Here is a 21,451-nt window from a genome sequence, read left to right as displayed (position 1 = left end):
TCCGGAAGATGACTGGTTAGCCAGAGACGGGTAAGATTCCTCAAGGGAGGAACAACCTAAGACAGGCACAGTCGCAGGGGGGCCATCAGGTGAGAAATTGGGGATCAAAAGAGGTGAGGCTTAGAACCTCACCCCCCCTGTTCTGAGAGAAAACTTCTGCATCCGTGGATGTTTTATTGCCCTTGTCTAGCTTGGTTTAACATATAGTCTACAGGCACACACCTGATCATCTACATTTGCTCTCTTACAACACTAAACTATGTTTTCTACCTTTATCTTGCATCTACCTACCACTTCAGCATTTTATTAAAAATAATAATAATAAAGAGAGAAATGTGGTATCCACATATAAATCAAGTATAAAAATCAAACAAATATTCATATTTGAACTGATTGTTTATAGTTCATAATGCATGAGCAAAACCGAAAGTTTCTGTGATGACTGCCCTTGTACTGTTGACCATGTAACTTATTCACTATGTAAGAATTTGTTCTCCATGTAAGAACTTGCTCGCTATGCTTTAGAAGATTGGAGACTGATGAAAATTAGGCTTGGGGTGGACTAATGATTGTGCATTGAGCATTGACTCCCCTATACAGAATTTTATTGTTGTCAACAACCATTTGATCAATAAATATAAGAGATGCCCTCTCAAAAAAAAAAGTACAGACTTCCAATTGTAAAATAAATAAGTAACCGGGATGTAATGTATAGCATAAGGAATATAGTCAAAATATTTAACAACTTTGTATGGTGATAGCTGGTAGCTAGAATTATCATGTATATAAATGTTGAATCACCATGTTGTACACCTGAAACTAATGTAATACTGTGTGTCAACTACCCTTCAATAAAAAAAAAAAAAAGAAAAGAAAGGAATGCAGCACTCAAGTTTGAAAAAGACAGATGCACCCCTATGTTTATCGCTGCACTATTTACAATAGCCAAGATATGGAAGCAACTTAAATGTCCATCAGTAGCTGAATGGATAAAGAAGATGTGCTACATATACACAATGGAATATTATTCAGCCATAAGAAAAAAACAAATCCTACCATTCACAACAACATGGATGGAGCTACAGGGTATTATGCTCAGTGAAATAAGCCAGGTGGAGAAAGACAAGTACCAAATGATTTCACTCTTATGTGGAGTATAAGAACAAAAGAAAACTGAAGGAACAAAACAGCAGCAGAAGCACAGACCCCAAGAATGGACTAACAGTTACCAAAGGGAAAGGGACTGGGGAGGACGGGTGGGAAGGGAGGGATAAGGGCGGGAAAAAAGAAAGGGGGCATTATGATTAACATGTATAGTGTTGGGGGAGGCACAGGGAGGGCTGTGCAACACAGAGAGGACAAGTAGTGATTTTACAGCATCTTACTATGTTGAAGGACAGTGACTGTGAACTTGGTGACAAGTAGGGATTTTACAGCATCTTACTATTTTGATGGACAGTGACTGTGAATGGGGATGTGGGGGGGACTTGGTGAAGGGGGGAGCCTAGTAAACATAATGTCCTTAATGTAATTGTAGATTAATGATACCAAAATAAAAATAAAAAAATAAAAAAGTAAAAAAAAAAGGAAAAGCTAGTCCTGTGGTCAAATAGGTTTGGGACCCAATGCGTCCAAGTGTTCCTCTGGGCACATGTCAGGACCTGCAGCCTCTGAAGATGGCAGTATTGATGCTATTTTCCTATGATTACTTTTAAATATATATATTACAGAGAATTATATGATAGAGAAATTCCACTAACACCTACACAAAGGCATGTGCTTTTTTTTTAAAACTCGGCTTCAGTGCTTTTTCTTTCATTTAAAAACATCTTTCTCGAAGAATATTTAGGCCCAGCATGGAAATTGAAAAGCTACCAAGAAGCCTTTCTTGCCAGTCAATTTATTGATTTACTCAGACGCAATGAATAATTCAGAAGGAAGAAATGACTAATAATCCTTTTAACTCTGAAACACTAAAATTTAACCTCAGCATTGGAATATTACCAAACCATAGAGAAGTAAATGGCTTTTAAAACTTCAGTGGGGTTTCACAATTGCCACACAAAAAGGGTTCTCCTCAGATTTTTTAAAAATAAATCTCCCTCACGTATATTATCTGGGTTGGTATTCCAATGATGCTCTTGACCTTGAACCAAATAAACGAGCATAGGTAACAAATACTAGGACCTAACTGCAGCCTAGGAAAATAATCACATGGATATCGGCCTGGGCAAGTTTAAAGGTACAAAATACATACCCGGAGCAATCAGCAAGCCCATCAGGCTGCAGGGGCAGCGCCGTGTCCGCGGGGGCCCCGCGCCCCGGGCCCCACCGCCGCCCCCGGCCCTGCGCACCCCCGCGCCCCGCTCACCGCATGGTGTAGAGCAGGGTGCCGTCGTCCTCCAGCCTCAGCAGCTTGTTGGGCGTGGTCATGTTGTGGGCAATGGATTTCTTCCCGTTGTGGAAGAATGTGTCCGGAGTCCAGATTTTGCTGGCAAGCAGGTTGTTGAGAGGCAGGCGCTGCATGGGCCCTTTAAAGCGGAGCCTTTCATCTTTCCAGCTTTGCCGGAAAAACACATCTATGGTGTATTCCTAATGCAAAGGAAGGCAACCAAGGCCCGTCTCAGTAGGGGAAGCCCGAGGCGGGGCCCTCGCGGTGCATACCCACCCAGAGCCTCCGGCCGCGCCTGGACCTACCATTTCCGTGTCGGACACTGGGCCGAAGCTGGTGACATAGATGTCCGTCCTCACCTGGGTGATGCGCTCTGCAACACACAGGGGTCCCGGGTGGGCACAGCGCTCACTGACGGCCGCCCCTGCAGCCTATCTGGGTCTTTACTCTAGAAAGCAGTTTCACTCCTGGCAGGCAGAGGGCTTTTAAAATGTGTTTGTGAAATGTGGAGGACTGAACAGGCACCAGATGCACCGGGGCGCTCCCAGCGGCAGCACGAAACAAGCGCTCACGGTGGGAAGAAAGGCGCTTGGTTCTCACTGTCCTTCCCCCGCTGTGAGGAACACTCATGGGCAGAGGGGCCGCCGAGTCCTGGCTGTGGGACTTGGGGTGCTGTTCACACACACCTGAGCTTCAGTGTCCTCCTGGGTGAAGCTGGAACAATGTTTCCAGCCTCACATGCACAGTTCTGCTCTCCTATAAAGAGCGGCTTTTAAAGGGGCTGGACAATTCAGATGAGGGGGTGAGACTTGGAGCATCTGCAGTGAAAACATTAGTCCTGGGCAGTCCCTGGGGAAAGGATGTATACAAAATGTCCACAGTGTGGCCTGTGGCAGGGACAGGTTGAGAAGGAAGACCCACTTTGCCTCATATGGCATTTTGAAATGTTAGAAATTTTTACTATGGAAGACAACTATTTCAGTGAAAGAATGGAAAATACATAAAGTGATAAAAGTAGTCAATATTGGAGTGAAATGTGTGTGCTCCCTGGGCACTACCAGGACCCTGTAGCCCCTGGAGTCGCGTGTGAGGACCGTATGCGGAGTGTGCTACCGCCACCAGAAGTAACCCCACACCTCCGGAGGGTGTCCTCACGAGTCAGAGCTCCCAAGGCTTGTCTCCCCTGCACCTCGCTGTGTGGAAGCACACGTGAGCACGGTACTCGGACACAGGTCTGTGTGGTGCCTGGCTTCTCAGTGCCTGTGTCCCCACTGAGATGAGCCCGAGCAGGTGTCTCTCTGTGGGATTCTCGAGCCCCGCCCCACAGGACTAACACGTGAGGGGTGCATGAGGATGCCACGTGACCACAGCTCATTGGAGCGCAACAGGCTTTGATTCCCGTGGGTTTGCTCAAAGGGGCGGGGGGCTGCTGGACACAGAAGCCCAAGGACGTTAACTCAGAGGTGGAGTAACAGGGTGTCAAGGGGCCTATTTGGGCTTCTCTTGCTGAGAATGGCAATTCATCCTTTAAGGGGATTACCCTGTTAAACATGGAAATAATGGAGAAGTTAGCTTTTTCCTGGGAGAAGGTAGTTGCTGGAGGGTCTCTAACTTACCTAATGGAGCAAGCTCAAGTGCACCACAATCAGCTACAGCCAAGGGCATCACAGATGCTGGAAAGGCACACAAATCTCAGCACAAAATTAAGCTGTGCCAATTGTGCCCTGAAAGCACACTTTGCTATTCACTTATTTTTATCGACTTCCATAGGATCAAAGAATGTACTATAATTATGACCCTAGTGAAAGAAATTAAACATATATAAAGGTGTAAAGAACAATTGCACTGAGCAATGGATTTCTGAAAAGGGCTTCCATAGATAAGCAAGTAAGATCATAAATAATTCCTTAACACAGGGCAATCTCAACTTCAGTCACCTAAGAATTGGTTCCCTCTTAAGTGAACCAGAATGGACATTAGGATTATCTGGAGAAAAAGGATTTTGCAAGGAGACCATTTCTCCCAGCTTGTGGCATCTGGAAAATGATAAAAAAGGATTCAGGAGCCTTGGCAACAATGATAAGTTCAAACTCCTGGCAGGGAAGCTTTTTGAGTTGTCTCAGTCACAGAAGACATGAACTTTAGGCTGAGCTTCAGCTTTTTGGGGGCCTGGTGGGACGGGGCCAAGGGGAACCCACTCACCTCCAAGCCCAGGCCTCAGTCTGTTGTCATAGCCATCCAAGAGCCCATCCAAGATCCTGGTAAATATCGTGATGTTGTCATTGGTCTCGTCTTTTGCTGAACTGGTTGGCATCTGTGAAAAGCTTTTTAACAGAGAACAAAAGAGTTCACATGTGTGTTAGTTATTGCCTACAAATGCTTCTCAAAACATAGAAAACAAGGAATAATATGGTAATTTGTCTTGGAGGGGGGCCATCTGAGACTGATCTCTACTACTTAGGTTTTTGTTTTGCATAGATAAGTAAATAAATCTTAATTATGGAATGTCCAGAAAGGGTGCTGGCTCTGGGATGGCAGTCCATCAGCTTAACATGATGCTTAAAATCCATCCCTCCCTGATTTTGAAAAGCCTTTTATGTCAAGATTGTAGCCATTTTTAAAACAAATTAGCTACTGCGCATGGACTAGTACAGCCTAATACACTTGGAGGGGATTTCAGAGGTTTGGGTAACACAGAAAAACTGAGTCTTCATATTTTTCAAAAGTCTGTAATGGACGATTGGTGTGGAGGGGATATTTTAAATTTATGCAAGCTGAAAAGTAAAGTTAGGTCCCAAAACTTTATAGAGATAGAGCAGATGACAATGAGAAACTGTCCTGAGCAGATCTGGCAAACTGACAAAGAGTTACTTGCGAGGGAAAGAAAGTCACCAGTCTAGAAGACAGTCACATATAAGGAGAGCATGGAGCCTGCCTCAGGTTTCCACAGCTGTTTTCAGATGTTGCAAATAGCAAGATGCTTGGAATAATCAAGAACTTGACCTACATATTTGGTTTGGCTCCATGGGGAACTCACACAGCTTACACAGCTGAAAGCCAGGCTGGTGCCGAGAAGTCAGCACCCTTGGCACTTGGTACAACGGGTGATTCCTGGGATGTCCTGCAGAGCCTGGCTTTGGGACCCTTGTTCTGCTCAAGCCACTTTCTCTTCCATGAATCAGCTGAAGTGAGAGCTGGGACCAACCATTAGCATACGGTGCTCAGGGCAGAATCGATGTTTCCCTTCCCCACCCAGTTCTTGAAAGTTGGTCATTTTTATTGACCGCCTCTAAACAATCGATTCTTTACTGGCCTAAAGCTATTCCTGAAGCTATTTTGAATGAAAGAGTATAAAGTTCTTTTGATCTAATTATCATATCACCATTAAGCTGCATATAGTTGAAACTCTTAAGCTAAAATTCAGTCCTATTCCTATAGAACCCATAGACAGAATTTTTTACTCTGTGACTTAGTATTTAAAATACTACATTCCCTTTCTCTGACATGCATTGTCACTTCACACATTGGAATGATGCCCCCCTGACCTTGCAGACTGTATTCCAGGAAGAAAGGCCTTAACATTGCCCTCTGGGGTTATGAGAGAAAGAAACAGTGATATTTTGCACTTGCACAGTTGAGTAAATTGGTCAAACTAAATCTGGCGTCACTGTCCACTTACGGTGTTCACATTATCAATAGGTTTGCTATCAATATGTTTCCATATTTCATTTTAGGCTGTTATCCAACGGTCCAATTCTTGGAAGGTCCTTGCTGGCTCTAACTTAGAATAGATGGGAAAGCATACACACTAGTAGAAAATGCATATCACTTATATGTATAATATAAAAAAGACAACCTTGTGGAAACAGAGAATAGAATGGTGGTTACCAGTGACTAAAGTTTTGAGAAATAGGGAGATGTTGGTCAAAAGGTACAAACTTCAGTTATAAGACAAATAAGTTCTGGGCATCTAATGTACAGCATGATTACAGTAAGCTTCAAATTGCTAAGAGACTAGTTCTTAAATGTTCTCACCACAAAAAAGAAATGATAATTATGTATCATGAGGGAAGTGTTAGCTATGCTACAGTGGTAATCACATTGCAACATATAAAAAGTATCAAATTAACATGTTATACGCCTTAAACTCAAAGGATGATTTATATCCATGATATCTCAATAAAAAACTAAAGATTAAAAAAAATAACATCACTGTAAATCAGAAAAAAAGAAAAAACATATCTTCATGTTTTGAATACATATTTCTCAGCTATTTCACCATGTGTTGTGAAAATATTCTTACATTACATGTGATCCAAACAGCCCTGGCTGCTAGAACACAAAGACTACACTACGTCATCGACCATCCGAGACATCCCCAACACTATGCCTCACCGTGACCAGTCATACGTGCTGCTTCCCTTGGCACTCTGAGCACCATTCCACCACAGTTTCAGAGAAATATTCTATTTGGCTCTGAAATCCACTTCACAAATACCCAAATCATTTCTGACAGCCATGCAATAGGATGCTATGCTCAAGAATTCCAAAGCTCATCTTCCATTTCTTGGCCAACATTTTTTTTAAAAGGTGGGGAGGGGGTGTTTAAAAATATCTATACCCACTTACACAAAATTACATAGTCTTTGGATGAATTTCACTATCTTTTCTGTTCTCCATAGCTGCTTCTTGTAGTTATTTGTGGGCCTATTTATGATAGAAGTCATGGCTGTGGACTTGCCCTGATTTTTTCTTCTCTGTATTTACTGATGATTTGAGATTATCCTAAAAAATGATTCATGTGCAGCATGTGGTCATGAAATGCACTATTTTCACAGCCATGGGGAGGAAGGCCCTTCCCGTATCATAGGTAGCTAATAATATGCCTGATCCAGGAGAATTTCACAGATGTGTGATGAACTTACTAGGGTCTCTCTCAAGTGCAAAAATCTATAAAGACTGCTTCTAAATTTGTTCCATTCTGGTTAGTTTAAAGTACCTGGAAAACAAAATAATATGAAAGAGCTGGGCTGTGCCTTCCATGTGATATATAATGCACAGAGTTACATATAGGAGGCCTCCAGTGGAAACTTGAGATCCTTCTTCCCCTTGAACAATCCCTCCATTTAGGTTCAGAAGGCAGGCTCAAGCGCACCAACATTCCATCTCAGTTTTCCTTAACTGTATTGAGTATAACAAAGGAGCTCTGCTGATCCTCAGGTCAAATGTGAGTGCAGGACTGCTTCCAGCGTAAGCTAAACACCCCACTCTGGAGGGACAGATTTTTGTGAGCTGAGACTAGATCTATTATTACTGACAATAGTCTTAGACATAACAAACACTTGAAAATTTTGGTGACTTTCCTTTCAGTATTAGTGAGGAATAATTAACTAGGTTCTCTCAAAATATGAACTGTTTCCTCATATTTTATGCCAGTTGTCTACAAAAAACATGTCACATTTAGTCCATGTGAACAGTTCCAACATTTTCAGATTACTGAGATTTCAAAAAAGGGATCATAAAGGAAATGTGGACCCAACCATCCTTGTTAAAACATTTTTCATATTTCTTTGGCCAAGTATTGGTCCATACAAAAGGCACAAGGAGTTGATCTCCAAGCTTGAACTCTTTCCCAATGACTTTAAGCTTGAAAAGTAAGGAAATGAGGTCACTGAACCCCAATTTTCAGCATAAGAAAGAAAGGTGATGGTAGTGAAAGGGGCACAGACATGGGCGGGTACAACAGGACAGCCGCAATGCTCAGAGGGTAGAAGGGATTCTTAGGAAGCTATGAAATGATATTCTGCCAGACTTGAAGTTCCGGGTCATTCAGAGACTTTGGATGAGCTGGAGGAGAACAAGCAGTCCATGGAATTTGGTCCACTGACAGGATTCTTTTGCCACACAGTGTTAAAGAAAAGTAAACATGAATGTCTTTAGAAAAGGTAAACTGTGAAGGATCAAAGATGCCAGCATGAGAGGAGAGACAGAGGCTTCCTCCTAAAACTGGATACAATTAGAACATATAGTTGGCACAACTAATTCTGAGAGAGCAACAGGAAAGAGGATGGCTCAGACTGCACACACCTGGAGAAAAGAGCAGACCTCAGCTAACAGGGTAACATACCAGAGCTGTGGCTCCCGGGACCCGAGCCCCTCCCCCACCCCAGCTCACCAGCGGGAGGAAGACAAACGGAGCAGGTAGGGAGTGGAAGGCCTGGGGATGCTGAATACCTAGCTCCAGAGATCTGCTCTGGGAGCACAAACCTACATTTCATGGTGTTTTCATGAGACTCGCATGACTACTGGGTTGGAAAGTTAATACAGGCAGAGTTCCTGGTGAGACTGGGATTCCGGCCCCTGGTGGAAAGCAGGGATCCATATCCAGCTGCTCTGGGACAAAAGCTTATACCTGTGTGCTCAGCCCACTGGAGACAGGCACAGCAGCCGGGAGGTGGGAAACAGCTCTTTCCTCCCCCCAGGCACCAGTACTGCTCCCCTGCAACCCCCGACATTGCTTCAGGGGCTGAGTAGCTCCAGAATAGAGCTTCTGGACACTAGAGGGCGCAATATACAAATATGAAAAGCCAAAGGAACCTCGTCCAGAGTAAAATTGTTAATACAACTCCCGAGAAAGATTTAAATGATATGGACCTCATAACTCTTCCTGAAAGGGAGTTCAAAATAAAAATCATCAACATGCTAATGGAGGTACAGAAAGGCATCCAAGAACTCAGGAATGAATTCAGGTCGGAGATCCAATTGTTGAAGAGCACAATGGAGGGTATTAAAAGCAGGTTGGATATGGTGGAGGAGACAATAAATGAAATAGAAACTAGAGAAGAGGAACACAAAGAAGCTGAGGCACAGAGAGAAAAAAGGATCTCTAAGAATGAAAGAATATTGAGAGAACTGTGTGACCAATCCAAGCGGAACAATATTTGCATTATAGGGATACCAGAAGAAGAAGAGAAGCAGAAAGGGATAGAAAGTGTCTTTGAGGAGGTAGTTGCTGAAAACTTCCCCAATCTGGGGAGATAGTCTCTTAGAAAAGGTAAACTGCAATTGCACATTTCCCACCTGTCCTTGTCTTACTTCAGGCCTCTTCAAGGCACTTGCTTCTGGAATTCTGGTATTAGCCTTTTTCAGATTCTGGGCCCTAGACCTGGCTTTCAATTGATCCAGGGGGAACAGGCACAGGTATCTTTATAAGGTCCCCAAGTGAACCTCACATGCAGTCACAGTGGAGCATAACTGCTCTGGGCCTGTCTAGCTTGAAAACAGAAAGACTGCACCATAAGCCAACTGCCAGAGTGACTCTAAATGAACTCAGAGCATCTTTCCTCTACTAGGCTTTTGGAGAGGCCGTATGATTGGGCTTAATGCTTATTTCAACAGTGCAGTTCAAGAAATGTATCTACCTGGTCTTGTGGTGAGTTACTGGAGCTATGAAGATGACAGACAGCATCCCCAACCTGAAGAATATGACTATACTCTAGAATAATCAACCATGTTCACAGAGGATTCCAAGGAACATGGTAGGAGCAGGAATTATGCATCTATGCAATCTATGCAAGACCTTACAGAGACCCAAAGGAGAGAGACGGGAGGGGAAAACCAACCTGAGCTTTCAAGCATCTCAAGCCAAAGAAGGGTGTGGAAGGGTGTGTGGGCATGACCCTGAGAAAGGAAATGTGTGCAGGTGGTGAGAAGAGTAACGTGCTCAGGGGCAGAGATGGCACACATCGGACCACACAGGACTCCATGTGCCATGCTGCATTCCTAGGATCTGTCCTGAAGGGGGCAGGAGCCTGAGTGTTTAAGCAGGGGCGCTTTTCTTCCTTGAAGCCCCATGGCACCTTGTGGTTGATGGACACGGTAGAGGCAATGGCAGTGCTGACAGAGGTGGGTAAAGGGTCACCCAAGGAGGCTCTCTCCAAAATCAGTCCGCCTGCACAGGAGGGCCAATTCCCCCTGCTGTGGGATCCACACATCACTCTGAAAGGGGAGTGGGCAAGGGGCTGTAGTATTAGTCCAATTTAAATGTATCTTTCTTTTGAGGAACCAGAAAGAATTTTACTCCAGCGTAACTTTATCTTCTTACCTATCAGTATTATAATTGCTAACAATAGTTAGCAATTAATATTATATGCTAATATGATATGCTAATAATTGCTAATAATAATAATATGCTGTAGATTCATCTTTAAAGGTGCTTCATTTTACTAAGTGATGCCTGGATATTTCCTTCTTTCAGTATTTTAAAGGATATAAGCTCAATAATTATGTCATTGTTTCTAGGAAAGAAAAAATTTTTGAATATTGTACCACAAATGGGGCCATTGCAGGCAACGTGGGACACAATGCTTTGTGGTGTTGCCTCTGTTTATGTTGACGACCATTTTTCATTACATAAAATGGGATCAATAATGGAGCGCAGACCTATACTGTAATGTGAGCTTACTTTAGGAACCGAACTGGATTGCTTTTAAGTGGCAGCTTATCTGTCTTTCTAAATTGCATTTCATTCTGACTTTTTCCCCAATATTTAATTACTTCTCAGAAATGTATCTTCAGTTTCCTTGCTTGGTACTCTAGGCTTACTAAGTAAGTACCTCTAAAAGGAACATTTTGTGAGGTTTTCCTCAAATTTCCATTGCACACCACTTTAGCTAACTATGTTAAAAAAAAAACACACACAACTATATAAAAGACAAAAAACGGTAGACACTAGCTAGACATTGAAAGCCAGTCCCAAGTTTCCAAATAAGAGTTGTCATGTCTTATTGTAGAAAACATGGACTTGACAAGTGATTTAGGTGGATGAATTCAAGGCCATGAAACATTATGGCAGAACTCTTACTTAGATTGCTCCCACGCCCTTGGGCCTCACATCGTAAGTGCTCCCAGCCCCACTCGTCAGCTCCCTAAATAGTACTCAGGTCTACTCCTGCTCACTACCTTTCCTGTAGCCTCTTCACTCTCGTCACTTAGAATCCTACCAGCTACAAAGTAAAACCATCGCCCATCTCACTGGCCACCCCTCCCATCATCTGACTCTACCTGCTTCCCTGGACTCAGCCCCCTTCTCTCTCCCCAGACCACTGGGTGCCTGTGTATGTGATCATGCAGCACGTGAAGCATCCTGGAGTCTGACATACGTAGTTTTCCCTCCATCCCTATCATTCCCATCAGCAGACCCATTGTCCGCAACACATCAGGTCTTTAAAGAGTCTTTCATTCAGCCTATATTCCCTACTAGTCATTGTTCCGGGTTTCGCCTCTCCTCTAGCCAATGCACTGAAGAGTCGTCTGCACTAGAAACCTCTACTGCCTCTCCTCCTTTTCTTGCACCCACTCCAGGTGTGATTTTACCACCTGCATCCAAATGAGACCTCTTTTCTGGAAACCACTCCACTTGGCGCTATCCGATCGCCAAGTCTCAGTCCTCCTCTGACCGTGGCTACCCTCTGACAGTGCTTTCTCCACCTGGCCCCAGGACACCTCTGTTCTTCTCTTCACTGGCCTCCTCTTCTCAGTCTCACTCATTCCCCCTCTTACATTCCTGACCTAAAACACTGGAATGTTTTATTCCAGTGAATAAAAACACCGGGCACAGCCCAGGGACCTCTTTTTGCCTACATTCAACATCTAAATGACCTCATCCAGTCCAATGGCTTTCAGTATCTCCCAGCCATGGAGGACTCTCAAGTTCACGCCCCCAGCCCCAATCTCTCCCTGACCTCTGGAACTGTATGTCCAATGGCCTGCCTGGCTACTTGGATACCTAACAAGCATCTCACAGGCAGGGCTTAACATGTCCAGAACTGCACTCCAGGTTTTCTCCACAACTTCTCCTAGTGTCTTTTCCAACTCACTGAAAGGCAATTAAACCCACCATGTTTTCAGGTCGAGCCTGGGTTGGAGGGGAGGTCATCCTTGCCTCCCTCTTCTTCCAAGCCCAGATCAACCCGTCTACAAAGCCTGCTGAACAAAGCAGTCCCTCTCCTGGGTCACTACATTCACCTTGTAACTGCCCTCACTGCCCTTTCCTATATGTAACCCGCAACATAGATTCTATTCTCCACTCAGTAGCCAAAGTAGGCTTTCAATTTTAAGTCACACTACTGTCACATCTCAGTTGGATCCTAACTGCTCCTACCTAGAACCACTCCAAGGCTCTCTTCGACCTATAAAATAACAGCCAGCTGCCCTTCCTGAGCATGGCCTATGAGGTGCCCATTCCCCACCCCACTGCCTCTGGGATTGTGCCTCCTACCAGTCCTCCTCTTCCTCACCCTAGCCTCCTCGGTGTCCCTAATATGCAAGCAAACCCTGTCCCTGCTTCTCCTCTAGCCTGTTGAACATTCTGCATGAGCAGCACACTCACGGCCTCCTGTTCTGAATTATTCTTCATAACCGACGTGACCCACCTGACGTGCGTGTTCTCTGCCCAGCAGAACGCACCCTCTTGGAGGCAGGCTCTGCTCTGCCTACTGCGCATCTCAGCACCAGGACACTTCCTGGCTCGCAGTATGGAGCCAGTAAATGCTGGTGAAGCAGCAGGGCAACGCCCTCAGGGAGGGTCCGCAGAGCCTGACCCTGAGAACGGGCTACCTTACATGGCAAGGAACACTTGGCCAGAGGGATCACTATGGACTGGGCTGTGCCCACCGCACAGGTCTAGTAAACCACCTCAGGTGTCTCCTGGTCACAGCACCGGAAGGACAGCCAGCCTGTACTTAGCACCTCCTTCCTCCCTGGCCTTATTTTAGCATTTAATGTACACGGGGCAATTTAGCCTTCACATCAGCCCTGTGAAATAGGACCCAGTGTTAACTCCGCTCTGAGGTGAGGAAATCAGATGGCACACAGCAGGTGTGCAGCCACACAGGCCCCGCAGGGCCAAGGCCCCCCTGGAGCAACAACAAGGCCCTCCTGGGACAGTCACCAGGGTCCCGAGTCAGGGACCCAGCTGAATGGGCAGCGATGGCCCCGTTTTTGTTGTTGGTGTTAAAACTGAAAATGGTCTGGTCCTGGGTTTCATTTATTTTTAGGGTTGTCTTTTGATTTTAAATTAAATCATTAAATAAAAATAAATAAAAAATATGCATATTGTGTTGGATTTTCTTCAGGCTGTGGTAGGCCCACTGTCAATAGAGTGGTGTTGAGTTCTAGAGGAGGGCATTCTTTTTGTCCCGGGCATATACCCTGCCCGGGTTCTTTTATTTTCACTGCATCTTAAATATGAGGACATCCTGGAGATGGTCCTGCAGGGGAGAGCGCTCGTCCTGACCTGAGCCCTGAGACGGATTCGGATTCTGCCACTTAGCAGTCATTAAAGTTCTGCACATTTCTCCTTACTCTACAGCCTAAAATCTTTTCACTTACAAGAGCGGGTTTGGGGGAAATTAAAAACTATGTATTTTGAAAATACTTTCTGAAACAAAGGAGATGCACCCATATAAACACTGATCGTTACTATTGCTACCACCAGAGTATAAGATTTCTTTTCACTTTTGACTCTAATATTTTCCTCTGAAATTTCCCATCAATTAAAACATGCATGTTATGCAATTGTTCCTTTCTAAAAATCCAAAAGCTCACATTCTCCTTCTCCCCTTGAACCAAACTGGTGACTCATGTTGGAGCTGATCACCCGACTGTGTTGGCTGGGTCAGCCCTGTCTGACTGTCCTAAGCTTTGCTTAGCTCACTGCCTACTGGCATTGGGAATATGCTAAAAGTTTCCTTTGTAAAGTGTGTAATTTGTATTTTTTCTTTTGCTACTTTAAAAATAATTGCCGGGCATTATTCTGTAGCAAGGACTTGGCCATCTAAAATTTTTGCTCTGTGTGAGTGCTACCTTTCTGATCTCTGGCCACCTCTACAGCCTCCACTTAGAAGCCCCGCTGCCTGTGTGTGCCTAACTGCTTCTGTGGCTCTGCCGTGTGTTTTTATCATTGTTACAATGACCGTCTGTCCGGGGCCTCATGAACCTGCAGCTGTAGCGCAAGAGGAACGTCTTATCTGGGTAATCACAAGAGAGAACTTGTCATTTAAAAAGACACTGTGAGGACTTGAATGATTCAGAGAGAATGTACTTTCTGCTCTGGTTAAAAGAAGAGAACCATCCTTGAGAACATGTCTGAAAAAGCTCTTCAAGAAACCAAAGGTCCAGGTTAGCACACTCATTTAGTCAGATAAAGAATAACCTTATCTGTTCACATTCCAAAAAGAATCTGCTTTTTGCTGATTATAAAATATTCTTTCCCAAAGTCTATTTGAATTGTAGCTCCCATATAATAAAATACGAATGCATTTCATTTCCAATAGATAAACCTCTAAAATATACTTAATAAAAGTAAATGGGTGGAATCAGATTTTAACATATTATTGAGTTCATAATACTCAAATTTTTAATTATCACTGGTCAGTCAAGTTTGGTAAAGTATATTTTTTCAAATGATGGTAAATTAATCCCAGTTTAAAAGTAATATTATGTATTTTCACATTCCATCATTTGAAATATTTTTCTGTGCTACTTTTTCTATACCACGTACTTTTGTTTACAGGTCTCACTAAAATAGCTATAATGCCTCAAATAATACAATATCTTCTCCAAACATGACATCAAATAAGCTGACTGTCAAATAAGGCCTCTGTTCATTCTGTCATACCCTTGACTCATGCTGTTATATAACTTGAACCTAATAGAAAAATTACAAAAGCTATTGAAAATGAGCTGCTGATGACTCTGATCAAATTGGGAGAAAGAGAAGAAACAATACTCATATATTTTCAAAGTCATTTCACATTAGTTATCTTATACTTTCACCAAATAGTATTTTACTTATCACATTTATAAACGTCCTGATTGCTGAAGCCGCGCTCTTCACAAACACTGCCTATAGCACTGCACATCCACAAAAGCTTGCACTTGCTTTTTCTTCTGCTCGCTGAACAGTTTTCTGTAGCCCTCCCTCCCCTTTCCCCAGTGGTCTGGCTTCTTTTATGCATTTGCAGTTGTCAGCATTTCCCTTGTCTCCAAACGTACAAACTCAGGCCTCTGGTGTTTCTCCTGCTCACCACCTACTCTTAGGGCAGAAAACTTTCTCCACCGCAATGCAAAGCATTAAAGAATCCTGCCCCTTCCTCTATAGACTGGTCCAACTTAGACCTGCCCAGCAAACTCTGTGTGGTTAAAGAGAGAGCCCAGGGACAGCCAAGAGGCAGCACTCTGTTACTGGCGTGGTGAACTGTCAGCTCTCCATCACTCCCACTTTTCCTGACTGTGAGACAAGCTAAGGACAGTAGCCCACGGGTTCCTCCTAGGACTTAGCTCAAACACATAACAATGGGTGCTTAATAAGGTGATAGCTATTATTTTGTCAAAAATTTTAAGTCAAGTAAGTATTATGGCACTTTCTTTACATTTTAACAAAATTATTCTTAAGCATGTTTAGAGTAATAAGCAAGGGAGAGAAGCCTTGTATAAGAAGGGAAATCAATGGAGACGTGTACTCCCAGATGGCCAGGTGTCCTTTGTGCTTGCTGAAAACTACACCCTGCCAGTCAGGGTGTGTGAAACCTGGCTTCTCACTGCAGTGGAGACCCTGCTTCATTGAAAGCAACTGGACATGCAGGGTCAAGAGTTAAAAGCACTCAGAGTGCCCGATGTAAAATTCCACTTATAGGAATATCTTCCAACAGGAATGATCTCAAATACTTGAAACAGTTGTAAGCCCAATATGCTCAATGCAGGAAAATTTGTAACAGCACAATCAGAAACAATGTAAGCATGCCAAATTAGGGAAGGAGCTGATGATGAAGCTTTCATACACTGTAAAAATACTCATCGATTTTCAAATCATACATTTTAAAGCATTTGTAATAACAAAGTATTAGGCATGAGAAAAGAACAGAACAAACTGAAGGTGCAGTATGATTCCCAACCATAAAAATATGCAGGGAAGCAAGGGGAAGAAAACCCACCAAGATACAATTTTTTTCTCTGTGGTGGGATCAAGGATATTTTCCTTTTTTTATGTACATACTATTCTATGCCTCACATATTTTCTACAGTTTACTAATAAACATTGTTTTAGAATGGACTATTGCCCTTACATCCAAAAAAAATTTCTCCAACAGCTAATTCTCTAGGGAGGTTGAAGAGTATTCTACCACTTGTTCAGTGTTAGTTCCTAGAAACTAACAATTATCTCTCTATTTTGAAATTGCTCTGAAAAAGCCACCAAATTAAATGAGAATTAAATATAGCTTCTTCTACTGGCTAAATTCCATATGCCGCATCACTTCATATTTCTTTGCATCCACCAGGAGTGTAATAATCTCATACCTATAGAATGCAAATTCACAATAATATATTTGACCAAATCATAAAAAGACAATACATGTTCCCAATCCTAGCATATTCCTCACCTCTGAAATATTGCCAAATATTTGCAGGATATCAGTAAACAAACTATCGACCTAACGCATTCACTTGGGAATTTGAATATTGTGTATGATTTCACTTATATACACATTTTTCAGAGAAACACTGGGAATATCATGGTCTATAGGATTTAACAGCTGGGGGAGACCTTAGAAAGGAGATGAGTGAAGGCATAGAAGGGGAGGTGTCCATGCAAGATGAGTAGGGCCAGTACCACGACAAAAGCTCTGTCCCTAAGGAATGCTCGGAATGGCTCAAAGGACTGCTGCATGGACACGGTGCTCCTCCCGGGGTACTGAGGATAGGCCTGCCCCTGACCAACCTGGACCACAGTCCCAGTGCCATTACTGACCAGCCACAGCACCTGAGGGCAGTTACAAGTCTCTCTGTTTCTCAGTTTCCTCCACTGTACAGACCTGGGAAGGTCAAAGAGCAGAAGAAGTGCAGAGGACAAAGAGAGGATGTTGTGAATCTGGGAGGATCCTCTGTAGTTGCCAGACAGAAGTGGTCTCTCCCGGCTGCCTAGAACCAATGTATTCTCAAGGCCCCTCCATGATTCACCCAAGCATACAGTGTACTGTGTAGCCTCTGGGGTCAATTTTTGCAGAACAGGTACTTGGCAAACTTTTGTCCTGAAATTTAATTTCTTAATTATTCTACATCACTTTCAAGTTATAATCCCTTTGATTAGCCATAACACTTTCGGGAAGGCATGGGGAGAGGAGAAACATCACTACCTCCTAAGAACATTTATCAGGAATGTTGGTTATCACGAGTTGGATGAGGAATGATTAGAATCAGTATACTGACACTAAAGACCAGGTGGGAGGAGCTTGAAGGAATTGAAGACACCAGACCCCCAGGGGTGTTTGGCTGAACCTCCTGTAGTTTCAAGTACCGGTGTCTGCATTCAGATGCCTACAGTTCACGGCCTTTGGCTCAGGCCAGGACCACCGCGAGTGCTTGTTAAAGCTACATAGTGTAGGCTCGGTTTTAAATACAAATTCCTTCACATAACGGAACCAAGGAGAGCAGTCAAAATGTTGAATGCCGTCTTGTCTAACAAGCCATAAGTGTTCTTTATACATGTGAACTTCTGAATCTTGTTTTACCCTGAGTAAAAGGAAACCCAGCTGACTCTGAAACTATCTTCTGCCTCCCTTTTTGAACACATAATCTGCTTCTTCTCTCCGACTCACTTCAGGGACCCCGCAGTGCAACAGCCTTGCTCAGGAAGAAAGCGTAGGCCAGTATTCTTTTGTTTATTGATAACAAATTGAAGTGGGGAGGGATGCAAAGGTGACCATCAAGGGCTTGCCGGTGTACTGCTTAGCATAGATTCCAAAAGGCACTTGTGCCCCAAACAGTGTAAAAAAAAGCATCGGTGATAACTTACCCAAAGTGACTGGCTAAGTTCATGGAAATACAAAAGAAAAGGAGGTGCTTGATCATGATAAAGCTAGAGAACATTCCATTGTCCATTCCCAATAAGAATAATATTGAAGCAGACGAATAAGGAAAAATAACTGTTCTTTTCTCCAACTTGATCTTGAAGCTGAAAGGCACACAAAGGGGAAAAGCATGTAAATAGGAATGTCTCTCTGTCACAGTTCCTGGAGCCAAATCACACTGCTAAACTGAACGATTTATAAGGCAAGGAACCCACTCTCCTTCCTGGGCACAGCTCTACATTCTGTATTATCTGTATCCGCTGCATTAAGTTGGGGCAAAGAAGTTACAATGTCTTAATTTTCACTTTTGCTCAGAGTGCAGAATCATTCTCCTAACTTATTTTTTCCACGTCTCAAGTATTGTTTTACTTTTCAGCATATTATCAAATGACCCATTAGTCCTATTATTAGAATAAATAAAGTTATCTGAGTAACTATTTTGCATCTATCAAATCCACAAGTGGAAGAATTTTACCTTTCTGAAATACCTGCCACACGTTCAAAGCCAGCAAGCTACTCCTTGTTCTGCAAGGTGCTAAGAGAAAGTATGTGGAAAGAGGAGAAAAAAAGGCACATTTCAGAAACAAGTCTTCTACAAGAGCACGATCATGTAAGAACTGCTCACAAGTGAGGGTTGCCGCTTTCTGGGCATCCAGTCCCCATACTAAATAACTTCATAATCACTGCATTTGGGGAAGTCCCTCAGCTCTGGGCTGTGCCCTAATTAATGCATTTGAAGCCAGGAAGGCACAGTCTCTGGGCTCTGCAACTAACCTTAGTGAAGGGACATATTTCTCAATATGCGCATAACGTAAATTGATCTACAGGATTCAATAGCACCGCGTGTTCAAAAGCAACATTTTCCGAAGGAGACCCCATGCAAACTTCGGGATCACGAAAACACACAGCAGGCATTTCGACCTCAGAAAGCCAGGGCCCTCGTATCAAGATGGGCAGAGTACCATGCGGTGGTCGCCTGGCTGCGCCCTGGGGTTTGTCGCCTGACCCGGGCCGGAGTCGGGGCGGCGAGCACGCGGCGCTGCATGCGTAAAACCCGGCGGCGCCTCTTGCTGCTCTCGGCCCCCAACCACGACCCCCAGAGACAGGCTACCCTCCCACGGTCCCCCGACCGGGGTATCACGGTCGCAAGTGGGCGCGGGGGCGGCGGTGCGGCGCCGCAGCCTCTGCCGCCCGGGCTCCGGCTGCTGGGCAGGATCGGCCTCCCGTCCGGTCCGCAGCGGCGCGCCCCGCGCCTCCGTCCGCGACCCCCGCCCCTCGCCCCCCGGCTCGTTCCCGGCCCCCAGCCCTCGCCAGCCCCTGCCTCGGGTCCGAGCGGAGCGGCCCGCGGGGAAGCGCCTGCCTCCGCGGCGGGGGTCGAGCGGTGCCGCGGCGGCTCCGAGTCCCCCGGCCTCCGCCAGCCCCGCGGAGCCCGCGCGCACCTGCACGCTGCCCGGGACGCCGCGAGCCTCAGAGCCCGGGGCCGGCCGGCCCTCCAGGTGGGCGAGCTCGGCCCTGCGGTGGCCGTGCCGCCCCAGTTCCTGCCGGCGGGCCGTGAGCGCTCGGCCCCGGCCGGCAGGGCTGCACCGCTCCGGACGCGCCCGCCTCCCTCGCGGCGGTGTCCCTGCAGGCGCCGGGGGAAAGTTTACGCCCGCCGCCGCCCGGGGCGGCCCGCCGGCTCGCCACCTCGCCTTCCCGGCCATGCAGCACGCGGCTGGGGCGCCCCGAGGGGAGGGGTGCGGGCGGAGCGGGGCCGCCGGTCTTCCCACCCCAGCCCGCATCTCCTCGCCCCGCTGCCCGGCCGGGCGCCCCCGGGGCTCACCCTGCGCGCTGGCCCGGGGCGTCTAGCCGTCGGCGACGGTACATCCTCCTCCTCCTCCGCCACCGCCGCCGCCGCCGCCTGCTCCACCGCCTGCGCTCGCCGGCTGGCAGGCGCGGAGGCCGGTGCGGCGTTACGGCCGCATGCTGCCGGCGCGAACTTGCCCAGTGTGCCGGGGCCGAGCGCACCGGGCCCGCGTGCCGCCGCCTCCCCGCGGCTCCGCTCTGCGCCGCCCCGAGGCCGCGCGCTGCCCCGCTGCAGATGCCCCGCGCCCCCAGCGCACTCGCGCGCTCGCTCTCACCTCTCCGAAGCGCCACATGCCGTCCCTGGGCTGGAGGAACGTGCCTCTGCAGAGGCGCTCCGGTAGAGGCCGCCAGACTCTCACCAGATGCGCCCTCGGGCCGGCTCAGCCGAGGGGGAGGGCGCAGGGCTGGCCTGGCCTGGTTTGGGATGGGTCTTGTTCCTGCTGAAGTTTCTGGAGGGAGAGTGCATTCGGTGCCTCCTGCAACAACCGCGGATCCTCTCCCTTAGAGCAGAAATGGAAAGGAAAGGCCTGCCGGCAACGGCCAGAGGCCTCGCTCCCAGAGCTTTCCTCGTCCAAGGCCAGCGCCGACCACCTTCCTAACCTGGCCTCTGTCCTTTTTCGGTCCTCAACACAGACCTCTAGATCCGCATCTCCTGTTCTTTGTAGAAAGAAAACTATCTCGAGTGGCTCCTTTTTATTTGTAATTCATTGCTACAGGTGAAAAAGAAGAAAATAGGATAAGACTAGAATAAAATTATGCCTTACCTAATTGCGGTATACATTTGGAGGTTTTCTGAAGCCCCATTTCTTGACAAGAAACCGCGGTGTTGATCTTTCAAGGACCAAATGGGGACCGGGACACCGGCGCATTGCACTCCCTGCCTCCCGCACCCATGCACACGTGGGGTGTGGTTACCAGGATTGTGTCGGTCTCCGTGAAGCAGAACCTGAGAGGTGAGTGTGGCACTGGTAATGACTGGACGAAAAAACAGGGCCCCTTCCAGCGGCGCCTGCAAGATGGACGCAAAATCAAGCACATGCCCTAATTTTAAGATTGCAGCTCTTTTTCCTCAGAAGAAATGCACAGGGAGAAATGGTCAAGATTTAAAGTAAAGCCACCAACCAAGAACATGATGAGATTTTTATTATTTCAAATCTTTTGTGGCACTGCATTGTTTATAGTTACTTTTAATAGAACAATTTTGAGAAAAGGCAAATTTCTAACTTTCATCCAGGAAGAATCTACTTTTTCAGAGTGCGACATCACTATTCTTCAGTTAGGTCTAATGTTATGTACTCCAAATCTAAGC

The 21,451-nt window shown here is 45.7% G+C and overlaps 1 protein-coding gene across 4 annotated transcripts in view; it reads right to left on the bottom strand.

Annotated features, from left to right (window-relative positions):
* Window positions 1-21,124, bottom strand: part of GABRA5 (gamma-aminobutyric acid type A receptor subunit alpha5) — an 89,127-nt gene extending 68,003 nt beyond the window's left edge. Inside the window, exons 1-7 of one of the 4 annotated variants that reach the window (XM_073227108.1) lie at window positions 21,058-21,124; window positions 20,418-20,852; window positions 18,776-18,835; window positions 18,246-18,404; window positions 4,595-4,716; window positions 2,698-2,765; window positions 2,372-2,592 (exon numbers count right to left, since the gene is read on the bottom strand). In XM_073227108.1, the coding sequence (XP_073083209.1) occupies window positions 2,372-2,592; window positions 2,698-2,765; window positions 4,595-4,716; window positions 18,246-18,331 (497 nt within the window). In that variant the 5' untranslated portion in view covers window positions 18,332-18,404; window positions 18,776-18,835; window positions 20,418-20,852; window positions 21,058-21,124. Of the gene's footprint in view, window positions 1-2,371; window positions 2,593-2,697; window positions 2,766-4,594; window positions 4,717-18,245; window positions 18,405-18,775; window positions 18,836-19,739; window positions 19,904-20,119; window positions 20,382-20,417; window positions 20,853-21,057 lie in introns of those variants that run through there. The other 3 variants (XM_073227107.1, XM_073227109.1, XM_073227106.1) reach the window with 3 other exon arrangements.
* Window positions 21,125-21,451: the final 327 nt, after the last annotated feature.

This window comes from Manis javanica, chromosome 18 (genome assembly GCF_040802235.1).
Source record: "Manis javanica isolate MJ-LG chromosome 18, MJ_LKY, whole genome shotgun sequence".
Taxonomy (NCBI): domain Eukaryota; kingdom Metazoa; phylum Chordata; class Mammalia; order Pholidota; family Manidae; genus Manis; species Manis javanica.
The sequence above is the reverse complement of the archived record's forward strand: the minus strand, read 5'-3'. Positions and strand labels throughout refer to the sequence as shown.